This window comes from Lemur catta, chromosome 6 (assembly GCF_020740605.2).
Source record: "Lemur catta isolate mLemCat1 chromosome 6, mLemCat1.pri, whole genome shotgun sequence".
NCBI classification, from domain to species: Eukaryota; Metazoa; Chordata; class Mammalia; order Primates; family Lemuridae; genus Lemur; species Lemur catta.
Window position 1 is genome coordinate 68,019,477 of NC_059133.1, and position 27,266 is coordinate 68,046,742.

General features: G+C 38.6%; 1 protein-coding gene across 1 annotated transcript in view; it reads left to right on the forward strand.

Moving 5' to 3' along the window:
• PKP2 (plakophilin 2) overlaps window positions 1-15,556 on the forward strand; it is an 82,987-nt gene extending 67,431 nt beyond the window's left edge. The window contains exons 10-13 of the mRNA XM_045554035.1: window positions 5,859-6,012; window positions 9,775-9,964; window positions 12,364-12,451; window positions 12,603-15,556. Coding sequence (XP_045409991.1) covers window positions 5,859-6,012; window positions 9,775-9,964; window positions 12,364-12,451; window positions 12,603-12,671 — 501 coding nt within the window. The 3' untranslated portion in view covers window positions 12,672-15,556. The remainder of the gene's footprint in view (window positions 1-5,858; window positions 6,013-9,774; window positions 9,965-12,363; window positions 12,452-12,602) is intronic.
• The last annotated feature ends 11,710 nt before the right edge of the window (window positions 15,557-27,266 follow it).

Consider the following 27,266-nt stretch of genomic DNA (forward strand, 5'->3'; position numbering starts at 1 on the left):
AGTGAATTTCTTACCAGTCCATTATTATGCTAACAAAAAGGCATGGACCACCAGGGACATCTTTTCTGATAGTTTTCACAAACATTTTGTACTAGTGGCTCATGCACACTGCAGGGAAGCTGGACTGAATGATGACTGCAAGACTTTGTTATTCTGACCAGTGAGTCAATGAAGAAATTAAGAAGGAAATGTAAAACTTTCTTGAAACAAATGAAAATGAAAATACAACATATCAAAACCTGTGGGATACAGCAAAAACCAGTAGTAAGAGGAAAGTTTATGTTAATAGCAATAAGTACCTACATAAAAAAGTAGAAAAGCTTTAGATAAACAACCTAACAATGCATCTCAAGGAACTAGAAAAACAAGACCAAACCAAACCCAAAATTAGTAGAAGAAAAGAAATAATAAAGATCAGAGCAGATTGTTCAAATCTTCAATTTCCACATTCAAAAAACAGAAAAAGATCAGAGCAGAAATAAAGGAATTTGAAATGAAAAAATACAAAAGATCAATGAAACAAAAATTGTTTTTTCAAACAGATAAAAAAATTTAACACACCATTAGCCAGACGAAGAAAAAAAGAGAGAAGACCTAAATAAATCAAAGCAGAGATGAAAAAGGACACATTACAACTGATACTGCAGGAATTCAAAGGATCATTAGAGACTACTATGAACAAGTACATGCCAATAAATTGGAAAACCTACCAAAAAATGGATAAATTCCTAGATACATACAGCCTACCAACATTGAATCAGGAAGAAATCCAAAATCTGAATAAACCAATAACAAGTAATGAGATAGAAGCAATAATAAAGTCTCCCACCAAAGAAAAGCCCAGGACTCAGTGGCTTTATTGCTGAATTCTACCAAGCATTCAAAGAAGAATTAATACCAATCCTCCTTAAACTATTCCAAAAAATCAAGGAGGAGGGAATACTCCCAAACTCATCCTACAAGTCCTGATACCAAAACCAGACAAAGACACAGCAAAAAAAGAAAACAATAGGCCAATATCTTTGATAAACATAGTTGCAAAAATCCTCAACAAAATACTAGCAAACTGAATTCAACAACTCATTAAAAAGATTATTCATCATGATCAAGTGGGATTCATCCCAGGGATGTAAGGATGGTTCAACATATACAAATCAATCAATGCGATATATCCTATCAACGGAATGAAAGACAAAAACTGTATGATCATTTCAATTGATGCCGAAAAAGCATTCAATAAAATTCAACATCCCTTCATGATAAAAACTCTCAAAAAACTAGGTAGAGAAGGAACTTGCCTCAACATGATAAAAGTCCGATATGACAGACCCATGGCGAGTATCATACTGAATGGGGAAAAACAGAAAGCCTTTCCTCTAAGATTTGGAACAAGACAAAGATACCCACTTTCACCACTGTTATTCAACATACTACTGGAAGTTCTATCACGAGCAATCAGACAAGAGAAAGAAAGAAAAGTTATCCAAATAGGAAGAAGTCAAATTATCCTTGTTTGCAGATGATATAATCTTACATCTAGAGAAATCTCAAGACTCCACAATAAAACTATTAGGACTGATAAACAAATTAGTAAAGTTGCAGGATACAAAATCAATATACAGAAATCAGTAGCATTTCTATATGCCAACAGTAAACAATCTGAAAAAGAAACCAAGAAAGTAATCCCATTTACAATAGTTCCAAATAAAATAAAATGCCTAGGAAAAAACTTAGCCAAAGAAGTGAAGGATCTCTGTAATGATAACTATAAGACATTGATGAAATAAATTGAGAAGAACACAAAAAATGGACAGATATTCCATGCTCATGAACTGGAACAATCAATATTGTTAAAATGTTCATACTACCCAAAGCAGTTCCACAGATTCAATGTAATCCACATCAAAATACCAATGACATTCTTCACAGTAATAGAAAAAATAATCCTAAAATTTATATGGAATCACAAAAGACCCTGAATAGCCAAAGCCATCTTGAGCAGAAAGAACAAAACTGGAGGAATCACATTACCTGACTTTAAATTATACTACAGAGTTGTAGTAACCAAAACAGCATGGTACTAGCATAAATACAGACACACAGACCAATAGAACAAAATAGAGAATCCAGAAATAAATCCACACATCTGTATTGAACTTATCTTTGACAAAGGTGCCAAGAACATGCAGTGGGGAAAGGACAGTCTCTTCAATAAATGATATTAGGAAAATTGGATATCCACATGCAGAAGAATGAAACTAGACCCTTATCTCTTGCCATATACAAAAATCAAACCTAAAGACTTGAGTCTAAGACCTGAAACTATGAAACTACTAAAAGAAAACATTGGGAAAACACTTCAGGACATTGGTCTGGGCAAGGACTTCTTGAGTGATAAATACCCCCAAAGCACAGGCAACCAAAGCAAAACTGGACAAACGGGATCACATCAAGCTAAAACGCTTCTGCACAGCAAAGGAAACAATCAACAAAGTGAAGAGACAACCTGCAGAATTGGAGAAAATATTTGCAAACTACCTGTCTGACAAAGGATTAAGAACTAGAATATATAAGGAGCTCCAATAACTCAATAGGAAAAAAAATTATGTAATCCAATTAAAAATGGGCAAAGGATCTAAATAGACATTTCTCGAAGACATACAAACAGCCAACAGGTGTATGAAAAAATGTTCAGCATCATTAGTCATCAGAGAAATGCAAATCAAAACTACAGTGAGATATCATTTCACCCCAGTTAAAATGGCTTTTATCAAAAAGGCCATCACAAATGCTGTTGAGGATATGGAGAAAGGGGTACCCTCATATACTGATGGCACAAATGTAAATTAGCACAACCACTATGGAAAACAGTATGGAGATTCCTCAAAAAACTTAAAATAGAACTACCATATGACCGAGCAATCCCACTGCTGGGTATATATCCAAAGGATAGGAAATCAGTATATCAAAAAGATATCTGCCCTCCCATGTTTATTGCAGAACTATTCACCATAGGCAAGATATGGAATCAACCTAAGTGTCCATCAGTGGATGAATGATGGATAAAGAAATTGTGATACATAGACAAATGGAATATTATATAGCCACAAAAAGAATGAAATCCTGCCATTCGCAACAACATGGATGGAACTGGAGAACATTATGTTAAGTGAAATAAGCCAAGCACAGAAAGACAAATCACACGTGTTCTCATTCTTATGTGGGAGCTGAATATTAAAAAGAATAGATCTCATGGAGACAGAGTAGAATGACAGTTACCAGTCTGGGAAGGGTAGCAGGGTGGGGGAAGGGGGGCATAGTGGGGATGTAAATGGGCACAAAAATATAGTTAGATAGAATGAACAATATTTGATAGCACAACAAAGTAACTATAATCAACAATAAGTTAGGGTATACTTTAACTAAAAGAGTGGAATTGGAATGTTCCTAACACAAGGAAATGTAAAATGTCTGTGGTGATGGATACCCCAGTTACCCTGATTTGACTAATTTACATTGTATGCCTGTATCAGAACGTCACATGTACCCTATAAAGATATACAACTATTATGTGCCCATAATAATTAAAAATATAAAAGAAAAAAGGAAAAAAAATATCATTTGGAAAATAATCAGCAGAACCCAAACCTCCTTAGGTGAGCAGTTTGCAAAATGTGGTCATTTCCCCACCCCAGCTAGACTTATGCATTAGTCTCATGTATAGTCTTTATGTAACTACAATGTGACACAGATTCATCTATTAATATTTCAAAGATATTTAAACTTCAGAATTTCACTAGGGCATTGAACAAGGTGAGTCACACTGGGCTGACTGTGAGATCAAAAATCCAGGACTCTAAAAATAAATGATGGACTCTCTTTGCGAAAAGACAGCATAAGAGGGTGTGGGCTATAAAACGGGGTAAATGTTAACAGGTAAATCTGAGTCAAATATATACTGTTCTTTGTACTTTTGGGGGGTAACTTTTTATAAATCTGAAGTTATTATCAAATAAAAAGTAAAAAGAAAAAAAAGACTTTGTTATTCCTTGACAACTGTCCTGCTCATCTTCCAGCTGAAATTCTGATGAAAATAATGTGCGTGCCATGTGCTTTCCCCCAAAGTGTAACTTCATCAGCCATATGACCAAGGTATCATAAATTTTAAAGACTGTTTATTGAATAGCATGCTAGCAGCAGTGAACAGAGAACTATGTCTGGAAGGTTCACAAAAGTTTAGCATGAGGATGCCTTACATGCTGTTGGCAGTACTTGGAACAGAGTGACTAAAGACACAGCTTGCATAACTGGCACAACCTCTGGCCTTGTGGCTCTGTTCAGTGATAATGATGAACAAGGTGGTGACTTTGAAGGACTCTGTATGTCAAGTGAGAAAAAAAATGATGTCTGACCTCCTTACATGTACAAAAGATATAGCTTCAGAGTCCATCAGTAAGCTGGAAGGAGTAGATGTTGAGGAAGTTTTTAACATCGATAATGAGACTCCAGTTGTTCATTCGTTGACAAATAAGTGAAGTAGCTGAAATGATTCTAGATCAAGGTGTTGGTGATAATAGTGATGATGAAGATGATGTTAGTAACCCTGCAGACAAAGTGCCTCTAGGTGACATGGTGAAAATGTGTGATGGGCTTAGTGAAAGACTAGAACAGTTGCACATCAAGAACAGACAAGAAATCATGTCCGTTTATAAAAGCAAAGAGAGACTTCTAAGACAAAACCATTGTTAATGTGGCAGATGACTCTGGAGGAAACAGTTTAAAAAGCCATCCAGTGGCATGCCTCCTCATCCCTAGAGGACACAATTCCTGGTCCCTTAACTGCTTCTCATGTTTCTTGTCACTAAAAAATAAAATAAAATACAGAGTGCAGTAACCTTTTGATCACAACACAGCATCATAGTTAGAGACTAAAAGCCCACTGTTGCTTGTGGTTACTGTTGTTTAACAGCTGACACAGGTTATCTGGTGACGCTACCGTGCTTAGTTACCCTGAACACATTTTTTACTGTATTAATGGTATGTCGCTTTTTTTTTTTTTTACTCATAAGTACTTATGTGTGAATAAGTGTAAGAAAATGATTGCTTATAGGTAGCATATGAATTCAGAGTCAGGGATAATGGTGATGCTAAACAACACAGATGGTCCACATGGGTAGCTGAGGTAGTGACACCTTTGCTTTCTGTGACAGTTCAATGTACACAAACTTTGTTTCATGTGCAAAATTATTACAAATATTGTATAAAATTACCCTCGGTCTATATGTATAAGGTATATATGAAGCATACATGAATTTCATTTTTAGACCTGGGTCCCATCCCTAGACATTTTATTATGTATAAGCAAATATTCCAAAATCTGAAAAACTCCAAAATCCAAAACATTTCTGGTCCCAACCATTTCAGATAAGGGTTATTCAATCTGTATGGCTAAATTCTACCCATCCCACAAAGATGAGATTATTCTTATTAAATATATTACAGAAATAGTTCAAGGAGATGGAAAAAAAGAAAACACTACCCAACTAATTTTATGATATTCATGGTAACCTTGATTCTAAGAGGAAAAAACAGACCTATTTTACTTATAAACATAGATCAAAAAAATATAATAGCTCACCAAATCCAACATTGCATTTAAAAATACTGAATAAACTGTTTTTATCTAGTAATCAAATTGAAAACCTAATAAGAAAGTTTAAAAAAATATCTTTAGACTGGTTTCATCACAGTTCTAGTTTTTAAAACATCTTCCTCAACCTCTAGTAATCTGCAGAAAACTCAATATTACCGTGAAACCAAATGCAATAGCACTTATAGGACATTGTCTCACAAAACAGATGCCGACGTCAGTAGCTCAGACGGTTGTTCAGAAGGAAAACGGCCTTCAGCACACCCGAAAGATGCTGCATGTCGGTGATCCAAGCGTGAGAAAGACTGCAGTCTCCCTGCTGAGGAATTTGTCTCGGAATCTTTCTCTGCAGAATGAAATTGGTGAGTCAGTCAAAGTAGCTCCATGTGATATGTACCTGTTGAAAATACAAATGCAATAAAACGTTGTCCATATCATATTCTTTTCACAACAATAAACTGGAAATGGGAACAAAGAACAGAAGGTGACAGACACAGGCCTGGCTTCTGTGCAGCCGGATATAGAGTGCAGGCTTTGCAACTGGATCTCAAATAGGACGTTTTTAATATCTAGCATTTAAAAAAATGTCCACAGAAGACAAATTTCAGACCATACTGAATTAACAAGATAAGCAATGTGTTTGGCATGTTTCATCCCTCAGCCAGGCCAGCCAGTGAAGCCCTCTGACCCACATAGCTGTCCTGCAGAATGCTCTCTCTGTGGCCTGCACCAGCACCACTCTCAGGACATCAGAAACACACGGGCAGCAGTTATTTACCTTAGAAGCTTGGCAGTGTGTTGGACTAGAAAAAAGATGGGTAAACAGATAATCACAAGAAAAAGACAAAAAGGAGTCACTAAATATAGATTTTGCATAGACGGTTTTTCGAGTAAATATGATGAAACACATGTGCCTCTTGGGAGGGGCTCCATGTTATTGACAGAGAAGATAGCTGTGTTACATGATAAGATCACATAATTTTTCATTTATTTGATTATACCAAGAAGTACCTGATAAATGTTTATTGAATCAAGTAAAAAACTATAAAATGAGATAATAGGAAGATAATGCTAAAATTGGGCAAGTTTTCTAATGTTCCGTAAATTGGTCATTTCTAACAACCTAAATTCAGTTTTTCACAAAATCCCACTAAAGTTATAAACAAATTATTGTTTTTAGTGGATTAGATTTTGGGGTCTGCATACACACAGCATGAGGGATATTGAAGTCTGCATTTACATTTTAGAAATGTCATTTTCAAACATAGCCAGCAGCATATTTGACAGGAGGTTTCAGACAATGCTTTCATGCCTATTATAAATTTAGAGAGAGCCTGGAAAACGTTTAGTGAAATCTAAAAGAAACTTTGCCATAGGCACTTTCAAAATTATTAAAATGTTTTCCCCATGTTCTTTTGTGCTGAACTTCAATAGAGGCATATTATCCTTTAACTTTTTTTTTCTTTTCCCAAATAAAACATTGATTCCATCTTTAAAACATTGCCAAGGTAAATATCTGCACTGCACACGTCATGCATGCACCTTTAGGGCAGAAATACTGCCGGTGTCTGGGTTTGTGGCCCCCTAAATATTGGGAAGGTATAGCTGTGGCCCCATGGTTTGTATCAGATTATTCTGCTGAGGTTTAAAGACAACAGAGAGGGGAGGCATCAGCAAGGTAAAATGCAATTTTAAAATTCCAAATTGGCTTCATGCCAAATATATAATTTAAGTAAACGGACTCATCTTGATTCAGAATTTTAACAGCCAAGAATAAATGAAAATCAGTTTGAATACATGCTTTGTGAGTGATTTCCAGTCCAAATAACTTTCCATGTGCTCACCTGGAATAAAGTCACCACATTTTACCTACATTTAGAGAAATAAACACGAAACTTAAATTTTCTCAAAAACTTGAAGATAGGCAGTCTGCCATGGTGACAAGATAACGGATCTCACACAGAAGATATGGGTCTGCATCCCATAATGCTATTTTGCCAACTCATGTTACCGTGTTCTCAAGGCCTTTCTTTCTGTGGTTTATCCTATTAAAAAGAGGAAGCCTTCTGATAATAACGAGCATCTACTGAGAGGTTCTACATGCAGGGTGCTATGATGCAATTAACATGCATTGCCTCCTTTATTCCCTCAAAGCAACCCTGTGAAGTAGGTGTTATTATTACCGCATGTTGCAAATTAGGGAACTGCGGCATAGAGAGATTAAGTCACTCATCCAGGCCATTAAGAAACTAAAGGATCTTCAGAGGCTGAGCCCTGAGCTCGTGACACTATGCTATGGTGCTTGAACAACAGTAAAAAGGGAACATGTTTAGGCCTGTGAGCAGAAGGTATGTCCAACCTGTGACTCAGGTCCAGGTATTATCAAAGGATGATATATCATTCAGTGCCTTTTATCGAGTACCTCTCTGTTTCAGAAATAATGATCAATGTTAAAAACACAGAAATAAGTAAGATAATTAGCTTCGGGGAGCCCATCACCCCATATGAAATTCAGACCAGCATGTAACTAATTGTAATCCAGTGTCAGAGAGAGATAAGTGTGGTTCAAGGTGCCACCTGAATCCAGATGAAGGAACAATAAAATTAATCAGTGTTTGTTACACATCCATGATGAACACAACACGTATTAAGGAGCTGTGGGGAGCAACAGAAGCATGCTCTCTATCTTTTAAGAAGAGTCCAGGCTGGGTGCGGTGGCTCACGCCTGTAATCCTAGCACTCTGGGAGGCCGAGGCGGGTGGATCGCTCGAGGTCAGGAGTTCAAGACCAGCCTGAGCAAGAGTGAGACCCCATCTCTACTAAAAATAGAAAGAAATTATCTGGCCAACTAAAATATATATAGAAAAAATTAGCCGGGCATGGTGGCGCATGCCTGTAGTCCCAGCTACTCGGGAGGCTGAGGCAGGAGGATCGCTTAAGCCCAGGAGTTTGAGGTTGCTGTGAACTAGGCTGATGCCACGGCACTCACTCTAGCCCGGGCAACAAAGCAAGACTCTGTCTCAAAAAAAAAAAGAAGAGTCCAAAGTAGTTAAAGCAAAGAAAAATAAAACATACGTGAAAATAATTACTACAAGAAATCAAGTAAATATACCATAGGACAAGTTAAAGTGGAACTATCAAATATTTTCTTATTGATACAAAGAAAAGCCAAATTCAAACCTATAACCAAGTAGTTACATATGTAGTGGAAAAATACATTTAATATAGTTTATTTCTTTTTTCAATAGTAGTAGTATTAATGTATTGAAAAAAATTTGGGAAGTACAGATAATTTTTTTAAATGTTTTTAGTTTATCATTAATACTATTGTAGAAAAATCGCTCCTATTAACATTTTAGTTTATTTCTCCTCATGTTTCTTACGTATATTTTCTTTTATAATATTATAATATTATGTTCTTTATATAAATAAGTATACTCATTTTTCACATAGGATATTAACAAATATTTTTTATCATACATGCTTCATAGATATGTGTTCCGATGCACAATAGTCTTTACAGGTGTGTTTTAGTTAATCATATTCTTATCATAAAGATCTCTGCAAAAAGCTTTTCCACTTTTAAAGTGATGTCTTTAAGGTGTATTCCCAGAAGTGGAGTTACTGAATTGAAGAATATGAAAATGTTTTAAATTCTTGATATTTCTGTCAAATTGTATTTTTTTTTTTGAGACAGAGTCTTGCTCTGTCACCCCTGGTAGAGCACAGTGGCATCATCACAGCTCACAGCAACCTCAAACTCCTGAACTCAAGCGATCCTCCTGCCTCAGCCTCCTGAGTAGCTGGGACTACAGGCGTGTGCCACTGCGCCTGGCTAATTTTTCTATTTTTTGTAGAGCTTGAACTCCTAAGCTCACATGATTCTCCTAGCCTGGCCTCTCAAAGTGCTAGGATTACAGATGTGAGCCACTGTGCCCAGTCTGAGTATCCTTTTTGTAAAAAATCTTATTTTTAATTCGATTATTACAGAGGTTATATCTTCCCATATATTTGTTAACCAACTGTGTTTCTTTTCAAAAATGTTTTTTACCTAAAATGTATTGGGATCTGGGGATTAAGAAACAATCATTTTAATCAAGTATTTTTTTTCTTTTATCTTGTAGCCAAAGAAACTCTGCCTGATTTGGTTTCCATAATTCCTGACACAGTCCCAAGTAGTGACCTTCTCATTGAAACTACAGCCTCTGCCTGTTACACGTTGAACAACATAGTGCAAAATAGTTACCAGAATGCACGGGACCTTCTACACACCGGGGGCCTGCAGAAAATCATGACCATTAGCTCCGGCGACGCGTAAGTCCTTTACCATCTGCCCATCAGCTGTGTCCCTTTCCCCACCACCACTCCTGTGTGTAATAATCTAGTTACGAATATGCAGTTGTGAGCACCATGGGCAACGTGGCCACGAACAAGCCGTAAAGCCAAGTTGGATCCTCTAGTCAGTCCTTGCTGATCAAGGCAAGAACTGAATCAGCCAAGCCATAGCTGTCGATTCTCTTCTGAAATATCAGGAGAGTCAAACTCCATAGCTTCTCAAGGTACTGCATCCCAGCATTTTATTGACCTAGTAAATTAGTTTCCCAGTGCCACCACTGTGATTGAAGAATAGCAGAATACAGGCAAACTGGGAGTCCTCTGGCCAGGGAAGGGCCTCGCTTACATCTGGGGAACAGATGGCAGCCAGGCGGCTCAGAGGACGCAGTGACAGCACAGGAGGAACGGTGGGATGTAGCCTGACGAGAACATCTTGCTTTCTCAGTTTTTCTATCTCGTCTCTTCCACCTCTCGTTCCCTTTTGAGAACAGAAGTTCTAATGAACGTAAGTCATCCCACTTCCCTGTTCTTGTGTTTTTAACTTTTCCCCATTTAAAAGAAAAAGTGAGGAAGAGAATGAAAACCCTTGTGTAACCTAAGTATTGCCTTTAGTTAATTTAGAGTGATAGATTACAAGGGGGCTTGAAGATTATTTTTTCCTCTTTATACAACTCTGAATTGTTTGATATGTTACAAATACAAGTTACTTTTGTAGATAACCGGAAAAGAAATGCTATTATAGCCTAGTTGTGATGAGTTGCAAAGCAGACAGACCTCACCTGTAGCGGAGAAAGGTGCACCTGGCTGTACAGGGGTGGGTGGGGGCCCGTGGTGTCCTGGAATGAGTGCACATCACCTCCACCATGGCCCCTCGTGCCTGCAGCCCCCCCCCCCCCCGCAAAACACACAAGGAAGAAAAACTACATTCAGAGTCAGGTGATTCAAAAGAGCCCAAAGCACTGGCTAAAATGTCAGTTTACCAAAAATATTCACCTGTTCCCCAGAGCCTGGCAGATAGCAGAGCAGTTCCTCATTCTCCATGGAAAGAATGAATTATTGCTGCAAAACTGAAATGACTCTCCAAAGTAGTCATCCAAACTTCTAAGCAAATCACCATAAGATAGTATGATTTTAATTATTCAAGTATTTAGACATAACAGTTGTCACACAGGAGATTATGCCATTATGTTTGGAAATTTCTTGTAGCTTAGCAAGATAGAGAGATGTGCCACTACTCTGTTATTTGCTTGTTGTCCCGAGTGTCTATTTGTGAGTTCATCCATACGTGCCCTGTTTAAAAAAAAAAGAAATCAACAAGAAGCTTCTACCAGTTGTACCTGCTGCTCTTTCCTTACTAGAGTTATATATCTGACCTATAATTTATGGGCTAGCCTGGAAACTAATGATCGTTTACAGCAATTTAAGAACTTTTTACAATCTTGAATATTAGAGACCCGTAGCTTTCATGGATTTATTTGTACTTTGGTTATTACCAGGTGACTCTGAAAAGTCCCTTAGGTACTCAAAAATCTGTGAGGTGCTAATTTGCCTTACCCTCCCTGCAAGGCTGGTATGGGAGAGAAATGCTTTCAGCTGGTGAATGAACCCACTGTGCTCCTCTTCATACAGCTCTGCATGCTTTGTTCATGGTTACGTGTTTACAAACGCCTGTGATATGAGGGGAAAAAAATTCTACTCTTTGTTTCTTTGTTTAAAAAACGATTCAGCCATGTGCTAGTCAGATGACAGAAGAAAAAGAGACTTAAGAAGGCCCTGATCTTGAGCTGGAAATGGGAAGTTTGGGATAAATTTAAAAACAGACTGCTAAAAACTAAGTACAATGTCAAATTCAGTGGCAAGTTGGATTTATAACAGGAATAAGTTTTCCATTTGCTCTACACTAAAACATAAAGTGATTTTGAAACTGTTTTAACAAGGGCTGCCACAAGAATTTCTTCTATTAACTTTAAAATTTTCTTTACTCCTGCATTCATAATCACAAAGTCATATATATTTTTCAGTCATACTTTCCTATATTTGTCGTCTATAAATATACATCATAAATATACAAATATAGATTGTATTCTGTAAATAAATTTGAGGCTTTGTAGCATGTCTAAGGATGTATTCCTTATAAATATCCGGGATTTGCTCTATAAACAATTTATTAGCACTGTGTTCGTGGCATAAAAAGATTAAAACAAAAGCAAATGTGGTCCCTGCCTTCCAAAGCTCACCATCTAATTGTCTCGTCATCGAGAGTGGCCTGAGAGGGCTACTGGGGACCAGCAGTTAAAGAAGATTTACAGAATGCCGAAAGGTGACGTCCAGAAGCCTCACATGTTCTCCCTGATCTCGGAATGTCGTTTTCTTTTCAGCTATGCCTCCAACAAAGCCAGCAAAGCCGCTTCAGTCCTCCTGTATTCTCTGTGGGCGCACACAGAACTCCACAACGCCTACAAGAAGGTAAGAACACAAACAAGGAGTGTGTTGTAGTTCACGGAGCCCGATAATAATGGCCCATGTGACTTGACCCTGGTGAGAAATCACTACAGAACTGCATTTTCTTGTGTGACAATTTTATTACCTTTCACATTTCTGTTTGCTTATTCCGAAGGCTCAGTTTAAGAAGACAGATTTTGTCAACAGCCGGACTGCCAAAGCCTACCACTCCCTTAAAGACTGAGGAAAATGAAAAAGTACTCGCAGAAGTATGGGCCTCACCAGTCTCAGCTACAAAAAGCCCCAAAGGAAAACACCTATTTTTCTACTACCCAGCCCAAGAAACCTCAAAAAGCATGCCTTGTTTTTATCCTTTTCTATTTCCATGGTCTCCAGTATCCAGAAAACAAATAATCAGAACATAATTTTGTTAGTCTTCCAGAAGACTTTTTCAAGTTTGCCATGAGTAGATACTGGCAACAGGCTCTATCTTACCCTCTGCAAATAGTGGTCTTTGTTATCAGGGCCCATGGCGCACGGTCTCCTGGAACCAAAATGTGAACTCACGTAGAATGAACATTAACAGAATAAATAAGGAAAGAAGCTGTTATATTACTAGGATTTTAAAAGTTTGATTGACTGTTATATTCCTTTTCTGGTTTCCATGTTTTGTCACTCACGTGCACATTGCTTCACCATTGAGCTACAAGTATATTGTTCTGCAGTGTTGAAACAGAATGGAAATGACAAGGAATATTTGCGGGGTTATCCAGGAAAAAGTCTAATGGCAAAAATTGTGCGTTGGTTTACTTCGTGTTTGTTTTTAATCCCCTTGGGGTTTTTTTTCTCTGATTTTAAATGAACTTAAGAAATTTAGATTACAGAGCATGCATAACTGTACGAAAAAGAAGTGAGAAGACATGATCATAGCAAATTAAAAAATCTTTTCCACAGAGAAAGGCAATTATGGTTATAAAATTCATTATTTCCTGTAAACACTGAGTAAATGGGATTGTTCCTCAAGGAAATACTTTACCTATAACAATACCATTAAATGCAGAAGTTTCCTAAACAGTGGAATGCAGTGTGATGTATGTCCTGGGCTTTTTCAGCCGCTGCATTGGGCTAGTGGAAGAATAGACTCTAATCTTTAGCTACAAGAGGAACCACGGCCATGTCAGACTTCTGAGCCAGCCCAGGGAACTAAAACCACAGCTCATTTTAATGAGTTACTTTATCAACCAGCCAACTTTGCCCAGCATTTAAAAAATAACATGGAGCCACTAAATTTCATGATTTTAAGTCAAGGAAACTCTAGAGAAGAAAAGTGAAGGAGTCATGTTGACGAGGATATAAGAAGCATCAAAGCCATCCACGAATGATACGAGAAACACTGACGTTTAACAGGTGTCACCATCATCTAATGAAATGGTTCCGTATTAAATGTTATTTTAACGGGGCTGTGATTAAAACCATTCATATAGAATTAGTCTTCTCAACTACAATTCTGTAGTGGTATTTTGCTTTTTTAAAAAAATCTAATGACGATTGTCATAAGAAAGTAAGATAGGGAAAAATCCTTCAACTCCCTTTTGGTCAGAAATGTGTAACAGAAAAAATAAAATTTGAATGTATACTTCAGTCTTTATTGTATTTGGAACTTAACATTGTTTTCAATTTTAAAAGCTCAGTGAAGACAACTTAGGTTACTAACCTAGGTCAAAATGAAATTTTTTAGATACCAATTTGTAAAATATTGAAGAGAGAATTTCTACTCCTTTTCCAGAGTTCTGATGATAAGCATCTGAAGTATGTTTATTCTACCAGACAATAGCTGTATGTTCAAGAACCTTCCATGATTTCTTAAGGCATAAATGGAGCCTTCAATAATATTAAACACAAAATGAGGCAAAGGTAGCGTTGGTTGCACTGGTATCTGTGTATATCTGATTTATTTGTGTATCTTGGTATATGTGGTGTGATTGACATGAAATTTGACGATTTGGCCTTGTAAACTTCAACTTCAATTACTAAGGGTTTAATGCCTTGTAATTACTTATATTTCTTCCCTAACGTCCTATATTCTTTACCAAGAAACATTTCCTATAATAAAAATGGGACTAGCCAGTGCCCAAGGCATATAAAAATGGGGAGACACACAAATATGGTAGCTATGGTTAGATTTAGCATAATGAGTGGGTCTGTGACCGTGAAAAGACAGCCTATGTTTGACCCTCATGTCCTGCTTTGTCCACTTTGTTTGCAAACACCTCACTACTTTACTATTTGTCACCCCTCTAGGGGAGGTCCTTGTGTAAATGAACAGTTTTGATCACAGGTCTTTACACAAAGCTTTGTTTCCTTTTGTGTCCCAGACTCTGCCCATGTCATCAAAGGAACTGACAGACCAACCTGGGCCTTTTTGTTTATTTTGTGTGAAATATTCTTAAGGACCGCTGTCATGTCAAGAATTCTTAACGATCTTCTGGAATATGAGAGGTTGCTGCCCTAGATTTCCATCACTGGAAACATTTGTTTATACTTAATGACAGTAACCAAAGGGTTATCTGGTAAGATAGAGAGGGGATTAACATGTCAAGTGGGAGAAGAAGCAGCAGGAGTAGATAAACCACTTTAAAACCAATTTAATCACCCTCTGAAGAAGCAATTCCTTAGATGAAAACAGGAGATGGGATTTACACACACACACGCACACACACGTAAATATATACATACTAATATATACTATAGTCACAAGTGAGATTTCCCCTAAATAAAATTTCTAATGGACTTACTGCATTGGAATGAGGAGAACTTCAGTATGTGTATACTTAGAATAAAATTGCAGAAACCTCAAATCACATAATCTCAGGATTAGGAGGGAATTTAGAAAACATCTGGTCAAATCCTCCTTAGAGTATCTTCTTGCATGAAAAAGACTCAGTTCTTATTAATGTGGCAGAGAAGGACAATATGCAATCATTCATTCAACTAATGCCCAACATGACCCTATAACTGGCTTAAGACTCTGTAACTGTTGCATTAAAGTATTTGTTGTGGGAGGGGAAACAGATTTAGAAAAAGAAACAAACTTTCCAAAATAAAATTCTGCTTTAAGATTTTGGTTTATAATGGTACTGACAGTTTCATCATTTATGAAATAAACTTTAACCATGTAAGGACTGTAAGAAAAACTCTTTGTGATATCACATTTAGGAAAAAGAGATCAAAATGCCACTCGTTGGCATTAGAGTTCTTTAAAATATGAAAGGGAAGCATCCGGAAAGCCACAGTCTGGGAGACTCGGAAAGAATCCAGCGATCTTTAGCCTGGAGAAGGGTGCTGTGTTACCTCTCTCTCCATAGTTGAAAGCGGACAGACTTGTTCTGACAGAGGACAGGACCAAGGTCAGTAGGTGGAGGCTATTGTGAGACCAGGTTTGACTTTGTACTAGAGGACATATATTGAGTACTCCTCACAGCCTCCTCAGCAAGTCTGCGCCTTTTTCCCTCTTCTTTCTTCCTTTTCTATCCTTCCTCCCTTCCTTCCTTCCTTTCCCTTCCCTTCCTCTTTTCTTCTTTTTTCTTTTCTTTCTTTCTTTCTTTTTCTCTCTCTTTCTTTTCTTTCTTTAATTCTATGCATGAAAAAAACTTGAAGCAGAGAGAAGTTAAGTCACATTCCTAAGGTCACATAGCTAGAAAGTGCAGAGAAGCGATATGAGCACAGGTGGTCTGGCTCCCCTCTGGGGTTCCCCTGCGAACCAAGAGTAAACGACTCTGTGTCTCCACGCTGGTGAACTGTGGGGGTCTCTTTGGCTTGGCTCTCTTTGGAGAGTGGAGAGTACAGTATGGCATTATGGTTAAGAGGGCTGGTTCTAGCACCAGCCAGCCTGAACTCAAACTTGTAGCTTCTCCACTTAAGAACTGGGGTAAGTTTATTATTCTTACTGAGCCTCAGCCTTCCTTATATGTAATATGTGAGTGATGGTACTGTTTATCTCATTGGGTTGTTTTGAGGATTAACTGTTTTAAAAAATATAAAGCATTTAGAACAGTGTCTGACAGTATATACGCAAATGCTAACTAAATTATTTAGAGTTCCCTGGTTTTGGGAGATTTTACTATTCCTTTACAATTCATCTCTTTTGAATTTCTCTTTGCAGATATGACTGGTTCAATTAAAAGCCCCAACTCCCCTCCCCCCATTTTGTATGCGCGCGCACACACACACACACACACACACACACACACACACACACACACTGTCCTATCCCTTAGAAGGCCAGGTAGAAATGTGAAAAACAAATTATGGCCAGGGCAAGTGATTCTGAATGTGTATTCCTTAGAACACGAGTCCTTTGTGTGTGGTTAAGTGTTATGTGAAATATCCATACTTAAAAGAAGTTTAAGAAAGGCAGAGTTACACAAAGATCAAAAGGTTCTTGACTGCACGACTTCTCAGAGTCCATAGTATGTCAGTGTGCATTGTGAAATCGCCAAGGAGAGGCCCGGCGCAGTGTTTCACGCCTGTAATCCTAGCACTCTGGGAGGCCGAGGCCGAGAGGATCGCTCGAGGTCAGGAGTTCGAGACCAGCCTGAGCAAGAGCGAGACCCCCTCTCTACTAAAAATAGAAAGAAATTAGCTGGACAACTAAAAATATGTAGAAAAAATTAGCCGGGCATGGTGGTGCACACCTGTAGTCCCAGCTACTTGGGATGCTGAGGCAGGAGGATCACTTAACCCCAGGAGTTTGAGGTTGCTGTGAGCTAGGCTGATGCCACGGCACTCACTCTAGCCCCGGCAAGAGTGAGACTCTGTCTCAAGAAAAAAAAAAAAAACAATCACCAAGGAGGGACAGAATGTGCTGCATGTCACAAACCTTTTCTTTGACTCAGTAAGCCCTATTTTTTCTTAGATGACTCTTGCAGTTATGCCTCTGTTGTAAACACTTTGAGCAAAAGGGATCTAAGCCATAGGCAAGGAGACAAGAGGTGTTTATCTGGTTCACAGTCTAGTTCATCAGGCTAAAACTTCGCCTACTAATGAACCATGCTTGGGGTTAGTACTGAGCAATCTTAGTAAAATCTGAAAGTCAGTGACTTCAGTAGATTCAGGACCATTTACTGAACATTTTGTGTCATGTCCACCTTGAGTGCTACTAATCTACAGACAGGTAGATAACTCAGAAGGTAGTTATTAGTCCAGAAAAGCGGGTTGAGGCAGTGATGGGCATTCCTACATCTGGTTGATCAGATAAATACATCTTACATCAAGAAGCAGTTAATCTCTCAGAAGCCTGAATTTCACGTGTAAGCTGCTGACCCACAATAAATCTGGCAAGGAATGTTCTTCCCAGTAGCATCTAATCCTTTGGGTGGTTTTGGGTGTTTTTATTTTTTAGGAAGAAGTCAGGGGGTTCTGTTTTTGATACACATGTATTGAACACCTACTCTTGGAGCTGAGGACTGGAGGGCTGTAACTTTGTGAATAAGTGTTCGTAGATCATAGTGAGACTCACTGCACCATGATGGACACTTTCACAGTTTGCTGTATCCTTTGCTTCACCTGAGCAACGAAAAGTCATCAGCTGCATGGTGAGGGTTAAGGAGCTCTAGACCCACACAGATCGTCTGGGTCTCTCTCGTAAAACAAGAAATGGTTGGAGTGAGAAGCAGAGAATTATTAAGAAGGTACCTTTATTTTTAGCCAGGAGTTAAATCAGAATTAATGACAGGCAACAAAAACAACCTAGACAACCTGTAATAAGAGTGGGGAAAATTATAATATGTAGAAAATTGACAAAATTTTCCTCTTAGAAAATTTTCTTTTGTCCCTTGTTCTAATTGGAGATTGCACTTCTTAATTTAAAAAGTAGAAGTAATCTATTTTAGTGATATTGCCTTAACAGCTTTATATAAGAATTATGTGTGAACATGTTAAGTAACACATTCCCTTTTCATTGGGTGGGAACTTTCATACCTAAAGTGACCCAATTCTTTATCTCATGTTCTAGTTCTCCCTCTTTAGTTTATCACTTGGGAGGGTTCATTTGCATTTGAGTAACAAAAAAGTTCAAAATGACTTAAGCGATAAATGTTTTTATCTCACGTAACAGGGAGGCCAGGCTCGGTTATTTCTGCAGGTCATTGATAACATCAAGAATCCAGGTTCCTTCTGTCCTTCAGTTCTGCTGTCCTTGACACCTTGGCTTTTGCTCTCCGGCTGATCTCTTCATATTTACAAACTGGTTGTAGCAGCTGCACACATCCCATCCTCATAGGGCCACGTCCAAAGGCCAGAAGAATAGGCCGGGTGCGGTGGCTCACACCTGTAATCCTAGCACTCTGGGAGGCCGAGGCGGGTGGATCGCTCGAGGTCAGAAGTTCAAGACCAGCCTGAGCAAGAGCGAGACCCCGTCTCTACTAAAAATAGAAAGAAAATTATCTGGCCAACTAAAATATATATAGAAAAAAAAAAAAAATTAGCCGGGCATGGTGGTACATGCCTGTAGTCCCAGCTCCTCGGGAGGCTGAGGCAGTAGGATCACTTAAGCCCAGGAGTTTGAGGTTGCTGTGAGCTAGGCTGACGCCACGGCACTCACTCTAGCCCAGGTGACAAAGCAAGACTCTGTCTCAAAAAAAAAAAACAAAGGCCAGAAGAATAAACATTCCTTTCTTGCATCCTTTTTTTATAAATTTTTCTAAAAGCCTCCATCAGACATCTTTCATTTCTTATTGCCCAGAATTATATCATGTGTCCATTCCTAAGCCAGCTTCTTTTTTTTTTTTTTTTTTTTTTTTGAGACGGAGTCTTGCTCTGTTGCCCAGGCTAGAGTGAGTGCCGTGGCATCAGCCTAGCTCACAACAACCTCAAACTCCTGGGCTCAAGAGATCCTACTGCCTCAGCCTCCCGAGTAGCTGGGACTATAGGCATGCGCCACCATGCCCGGCTAATTTTTTTTTTCTATATATATTTTAGTTGGCCAGATAATTTTCTTTCTATTTTTAGTAGAGACGGGGTCTCGCTCTTGCTCAGGCTGGTCTCAAACTCCTGAGCTCAAACGATCCGCCTGCCTCGGCCTCCCAGAGTGCTAGGATTACAGGCATGAGCCACCGCGCCCGGCCCTAAGCCAGCTTCTGATGAGAAGAGTAACAGCACGCTTTTAAGCCCATCACATTTCACCCAAGTCTGGGTCTACCTCTCCTGAGGCTCATGGATAGTAAATACTTAAACAAAATCAGGGTATTATTAAGCCAGGAAAAAAGGCTGCAAAGTAGTCAACCAACATTGGTTGCTGCAAGTTTTCCTACTGTGGTGGTTGTGTTTTGTATTTAGGACAAAGTTCATGAAGATTTGTGGGTAAAGAGTAGCAGGAGAGCTAGGAACGGCAGTTAATCCAATAATCACGATTTCAAGGAGAGTAGTAACAGGATAATAAAAGTGATGCTCAGTTGAACACAAAGGGGTGGAATAAAATAGTTTGAGAAGCTACTGTGCCTCTTTTTCATTGTCTGCTTTTCTCAACATCTACCATTCCTCACCTTTGAGAAGTAACTATGGAATCTGGCTGTACCTTCAGTGACAGAATCATCCTGGAAGAAAGTTGGTCTGCGCCTGAGGTTGTCTGAGGTTCCTCGGCAAGACGTCTGGGGGAGGCAGTTTGGTAGAAAGGACATGGATTTGAACTCTGGCTTTACCTCTGGCTCTGCGACTCTGGGGAGTTGCTATAGCTTTCTGGGTGTTGAGTTTACTTCATTGCTTCATAGGACTGTTGAGAGAATAAAACGAGACGGTATATTCACAGTGGCACCCAGGTACTCAACACAAGGTGGTGGTTACTTCCTTCCTCTTGTAGATCCGGCTGCCACCCAGGGATCCCCAGTCTTCACTTCTGCCTCCTGCCCTCACCCCCATTTTATTCCCCTGCTTTTCCGAGTGTCCCAGGGATTATCTTAGAGCAGAAAGCAAATTCCACAGTGGTAAAACAGGAAGTGAGAAGAGCGAGGAGGGAAAACTTACCTGTTGAATCTCCTCATTCCAGCCAGCCCCTCCTGACATTCGCAGGTTTTGATTACTTTTCTTCTGCTCCTGTGTTCTCTGCAACTCAGTTCCTAGACCTATCCGTTTCCACACCAAACCCCATCCTTCTGGAGAACTCAAATCAAGGGAAGCTTCCGGGGGCACAAAGTGAAAGAACTCCTGTTCTTGCTGCTCGGGTTGTAACAGAGGACAATGTGTCCTGCTAACCCACGTGCAAAGACTGAATGTGTTCTTTTTAAAAAATCACTTGTGCTACCCAGGCTACATTATGGGTTAGGTCAGCCCAACAGTAATGATTAATTTCCTTTTCTGAAGAAAGACCCGATTTGTTTTTTGAAATGTATTTGGAGGCAGCAAATGTTTTATGTTTGTGTGAAAGTCGGATGTGGCACAGACTGCTCGTTGCCCCCACCATATCCTTTCTCTCCTTTTCCAGCACAGTAGAAATTTTAGCAGGACACGCAGCACCCAGAATGAGGACAGTAAAGACTGCCTTTCCCGCCTCACTTGTAACTGAGTGAAGGCTTATGACAGAGCTGGCCAGGAGGATGCAAGTGACATGTTATCCAACAGTTTCTCAAAACCTTCCTTGAGAGACAGTGGACACGTGCCCTCGCCTTCCTTCCCCCCCTTTATCCATCCTGCCTGCAATTCTGATTCTGCCTTCCTGAGCCACAAGGGTGAAGGCCACACTCTTGTGTGGCAGTACAGTGACCTGAGAGGAGCCTGGTCACACCAGTTTTGGACCCCTTAATCTCAGACATTGCACACATGAAAGAAATAAACTTTTATTGGGTTTAAGCTATTTGGTTTTTTATAACTCACAATTAAACTTAATTGTAACCATAACTTTTTTTTATGGCAGCCCTAGCAAACTAGTAACTATTACTTCTTGACACCATTATCTAGAGCAAAATCAAATTAAAAAGAAGAAATTTCCAAACCCAGAAGATACAGTGCCTCTGTCCTAGATCAGAACGCCGACCACAAGATTAAGCTGCTAGCAAGAAGCCACTGTGAGAGAACCGAATTCAGTGAGTTAATTTTGGACTTCAGATCCCTTTATCGTGTGGATAATCCTCTTTCCAAAGCAGTCTTTAGCCATGTTCTGAAATTAATTCCACTAACCAGACAATACAATTCCAAGAGGGAACTGGAAGGCACGAATATGACCTAATGGTGTAGAATTTCCCTTGGGAAGCACACCTATAAGAGAAAAAACTGGTACCTGAAACACAATCTACAATACTAAGTGACTAGCCAGTAGCCAAGATAGGGAAACAACCTAAGTGTTTGTCGACAGATGAATGGATAAAGAAAATTTGTATATATGTAGGATATATATATGGGATATATATTAATATATATGAGAGATATATATGGAATATATATATGTATAGAGAATACTGTTTTTTTGGAGGCCTGCAGGAAAACCATCTACAGTTGCCTAAGATAACATCTCTGACAAGGGCTTTGCTTCACAAAAGCCATCCGATTTTTGAGTGCATGTTGTGGTGTTTAGGAAACATTACCAAGTCATAATGAATAGTCCTATGTTGAATTGTGAAGTTTTTGCTTTATGGATCTTTGGGCACTCAGCACGCAGCCCAACTTCTTCAGCCCCTGCTGTATCATAGGGGCTAGAAGACAAAAAAACTATATTTTTCAGCCTCTCTTACAGCCAGGGTTGTTTTGGATTCAACGTAGGTTCCACCAATAGGATGCAGTTGGGAGGACGGTGGAGGCCGTTTTCCAGGAGCTGTGGTGGTTGGCAAGCAAGTATGACCATATCGGTCTCTAGTCACCAGTCACCAGCTTTGTTAGTGTTGGCAGCCGTGACGGTGGCAGATGTGGTGGCAATAACTGCAGCAGCTGGTCCCCCAGCTTCTGCTCCTCCAACTCTTCCTACAATGGTATAAACACCAAATCCGCGTATTAAGTAGGGATCTGCTTTCTGCTCAGATATCTAGAATGATTTCTGTTTTCTGCATGAAAACTTGATACAGTATGCCAACTGTTTTTATTTTCTAGGAATTAGGAAAATTAGCTTCTCAGAAAGGCCTAATTTTGTTTGTCAATTGAGTTTTTTGTTAAAATGGGATCTTTGGTGTATCATAAAGATTTATGTTTCTTAAATATTAGGCTCAACTTAAATATCTGGTCATTTTCACATATGAATCTAATTGTTTTTATAGGACTATTACTTGATCTTAGGTTAATATTCTAATAACTAATAACTAATGTGTTTAACAGAGTGATTTGCCCCAAATAATTAACACCTTAATTAATTAAATTCAGTTAAGCATGTTAAATTATAATTACAAAATTTCAGTATAACTCAAGGCCTTCATACACCTAACAGGGTAGACTCAGACACTTAACAAACCAAATTTTCCTAAGCAGTTAAATGGTGCTTAAAAACCTGAGAAACCTGAGCATAGAGATTTAATATTTCTAATTCCTTTAAACATTCAAATACTATTTATAAACCAAATAAATACCTTCCTCATAAAAGTCACAAGAGTGATGTTAATTAAACATTTCAAACTAAAATCACAAGTACAAAATGTCAGATTGTCCTAAATGGACTAAATGTGTTAAATAACAGATGTAGGCAGATTATAGTGACAATTTTAAAATACTAAGTGTACATAGAAGTATTAAAATTATTATTTTGATTTCTGTCCTAACTCCTATGGTAGTTTCTAAGTCTTTGCAGGATTACAAAGTTGCTTATAACTAAGGAAAGCAGATGTATAATCTCAGGGTAGCTGAGTCTATTTGGTATGAAATCAAGCACCAAAAAGGCATCTGAGATCTGGGTATAGTGAGATTCCAGACCTGGACAAGGGGTCTGGGTGCTGATTCCATTCCCTTATACCTAAGCCACAGATGATATCTCTCTCTGCCCTTTCCTGCAGATAATCCTTAGAGTTATAGGACTTTTGAAGCACATGTTTTTTCCAGCTACCCAGTCCCCTTACCCAACGTCTTTCAACATTTTATTATCTTAGTTGGGGTGAATTCCTTGCTATACACACACACACACACACACACACACACACACACACACACACACACACACGAAAACTGAGATTGCAACTAATCTCTTTCCTGCCTTATTAGAGATAATTGAATTCTGCAAGCATGAGCACACACATTGCAATTAATCTTTTTTATGCTTTACTTTATTACCAATCTCATCAGCCATTTTTTAAAGAACATTATGTGGATATTTCTGGCTTTTGGCCCTGATTCTAGAAGGCTAAGAAAATTAAAATTTAGAAAACAATATTCCCTTAAAAAGGAAAAAAAATAACTTCCTTTTTTTCCTCCTAGGAAAAAAGTGTTGCCCCTGAAAGCGTAATAGATTTGAGCTCATGGGAAATAAAAAGCACTTCCAGGTCTAGAATTTACATCCTACTTCAAAGAAATTTTCTTGGATCAAGAATACTTAGCAGTTTGAGATATTTTAAAATCATTTTTGAACAACCCCTACTGGGGCCTCTGCTTTCAGGGGTTTTACTTAAATTTTGGCAAGCAGATAATTAAAGCCATTGATTTGTTCTGTCTTTAGCTGCTGTAAATCATACTGAAGGCTGAGCTTTCTTGTAGGAATTTCTTCTGCATCAGGAAAACAATTAGAGAAAGGTCATTTCCAGTAATGCTATGCTTGGCAAATTAATCTTTTTTGGAAAACTATTCACAACATTAGTGCAATACAAAAACTCAAGCAATTAGTCCAACTTTTCATTCTTAGAGTTTTAGACTAAAGTTCAACATCTCTTGACTCACTGCCCCATGACTCATTATTTTGAAAAGGTGTGTTCGGTACTCAGACCCTGACTTTGATAATCACAGCAATAAAACTCAAAATGATGGTAGGAGTTATTCATGTAGTGCCCATATATAACATTTGTTTCTATAGTCCACAGTTATTTATTGATACTTGCTTAACCCTTTGAACTCATTGTTTTGTTTTAAGAAAGCATTCCATTGTATAGTCTTGCAGCTATAGAGTGACAATTTATCAATTATAAAATATTTGAATTTTTGTGGCTTTTTTTGGTTTTTTTGTTTTTGAGACAGGGTCTAGCTGTGTTGCTTGGGCTAAAGTGCAGTGGCATCATCATAGCTCACAACAATCTCAAATTCCTGGGCTGAAGCGATCCTCCTGCCTCAGCCTCCCAAGTAGCTGGGACTACATGGATGCACCACCACATCTGGCTAATTTAATTCTTTGTAGAGATGGAGTCTTGCTTTGTTGCTCAGGCTGGTCTCAAATTCCTGGCCTCAAGCAAGCCTCCCACCTCAGCCAAGTGCTGGCATTACAGGTGTGAGCCATTGCGCCTGGCCAGAATATTGAATCTTTTAATGTTACTGTGTTCTAACAAAAACCAACCATCCTTTGTGAGTAAATGGAATCTAAGTGGTATAAGAAAGACATTTCTATCCCCCCCAAAAAGTTCCTGTTTGAGTAAGATATTTATGTTTGATATGTCATAGTGCCTGAAATTCAACAATTAGAGATTAAGGCTTCCATTAAATAGAAAACCTCTTTTAAAATACAAATTCTCTTAGACAAGTTACACCAAAAGTTCACCCATCATCAGAAGACCATAGAAAATAAATCAGTGACATTACATAATAAATTATTATACAACAGAATATACAGTAAAGAAAAAGAATGAGCTGCAACTATAAGCATCAATGAAAATAAACCTAAATTAGCTTATGGTAAACAGAAAAAGACAATATAAAATGGGTATGATTCCAGTTATTTAAAGTTTAAAAACAAAACTAAATTAAAAAGAGTCAATAATAGATATAATATTTATGAGTCTTTAAAAACCTATAAAGAATAGCCAGTGCCTGGGAGCAGTGGCTCATGCCTATAATCCCAGCATTTTAGGAGGCCACGGCAGGAGGATGGCTTGAGGCCAGGAGTTCAAGACCAGCCTGGACAACATAGCAAGACCCTGTCTTTACAAAGAATTTTTAAAATTAGGCAGGCATAGTGCTGCATGCCAGTAGTTCAGCCACTCAGGAAACTGCAGTGGGAGGATCACTTGAGCCCAGGAGTCTGAGATTGCAGTGAGCTATCCACTCATTCCAGCCGGGATGACAGAGGCAAACCTGTCTCTAAAAATAAATAATAACGTCAATAATAATAATAAATGGAACAAAGAATAGTCAGTAAAAGATTAACACCAAACTTAGGTCAGCAGTAACCTCTGGGGAGGAGGGTACAGTTGGGGAGATTCATGTGGCGGCTTCCAAGGTATTAAAGATGGTCTATTTATTAATGCATATATTATAAATTTTCTAGTATATGACATGATTTAAAAGTTTAAAACTAATTTTATTTTCTTTTTAAAAATAAATTTTATTGTGTATATTTAAAGTATACAACATGATATGGGATACATACAGATAGTAAAATGGTTACTACAGTGAAGGAAATTAACATATCCATTGTCTCATATACTTACCTTTTTCTTTGTTTGTTTGTTTTGACAAGAGTTGATAAAAACTATTCATTTGGTGGGAATTCCAAATACAATACAATTTTATTACCTCTCGTCCTCAAGATCTCTAACCTGTTCATCCTATATATCTGCTACTTGTATCCTCTGGCCAACGTTTCCCCACTTCCTCCCCCTGCACCAAAAGTAATTTTAAAAATTAAAGATGAGGCTGGCCGTGGTGGCTCACTCCTGTAATCCTAGCACTCTGGGAGGCTGAGGCGGGAGGATCGCTGGAGGTCAGGAGTTCGATACCAGCCTGAGCAAGAGTAAGACCCCGTCTCTACTAAAAATAGAAAGAAATTATCTGGCCAACTAAAAATATATATGGAAAAAATCAGCCAGGCATGGTGGCACATGCCTGTAGTCCCAGCTACTCGGGAGGCTGAGGCAGGAGGATTGCTAGAGCCCAGGAGTTTGAGGTTGCTGTGAGCTAGGCTGACGCCATGGCACTCTAGCCCAGGCAACAGAGTGAGACTCTGTCTCAAAAAAAAAAAGAAAAAAGAAAATTAAAGATGATTCATTGCCCTGATGTAAAATTTTAAAAAATTTAAATATGAGCTGCCCTGATTAAAAAGTGGAGGGGAGAAGAGGTTGAGGCAGACCCCTGCACCACCACTGACCCCTCCCAGATCTCTACTGGAGGCCATGGTGCACCACCAAGATCCCCGTTTTTGGTTTGAAGCACACATCCCTGGCTCCTGGGAGTGTCAGCGGCCACCACCTCTCAGCCGAGTCTCTCTCGGGGACCAGCCTTTGGCTGAAAATAGCCATAGCCTGAGTTCACACTCGCTTCCTGGGGAAAACCAGTGTCCACAGGCGGTCAAAGTGTGAATAAAAAGGTATAGCCCTTGACCCGATAACATTCAAGTGTGATGACATAAACATGCAAAATAATAGAAATATCTGGGGTTAATTGAGGAAAAAATGCCAGCTAGATAGATATCACTGAAAACAGATATCACTATAATATGGCACGTTATTATCAAAATTGTATGTTGTCAAGAACCTCTTCAATTTGTTGAGATGTTATTCACGAGTCCTCATATAGTAACAGACATGTTTTAATGTTTAGAATACAAAAGTCCACCATGGAATTTTCAGTTTTGTTTCTGAGGATGTGAGGCATTCTTTCGTAAATGTAATGAAAACATAATATACAAGCCCAGGTTGTGCCTTTTAAAGAAATATGCGAATGATCCCACTTCCGTTTGTTGTGATGAGGCTGCTGTTTAAGGGCTGATACGTGGAGATAAGGAATTTGAAGTCAAAGG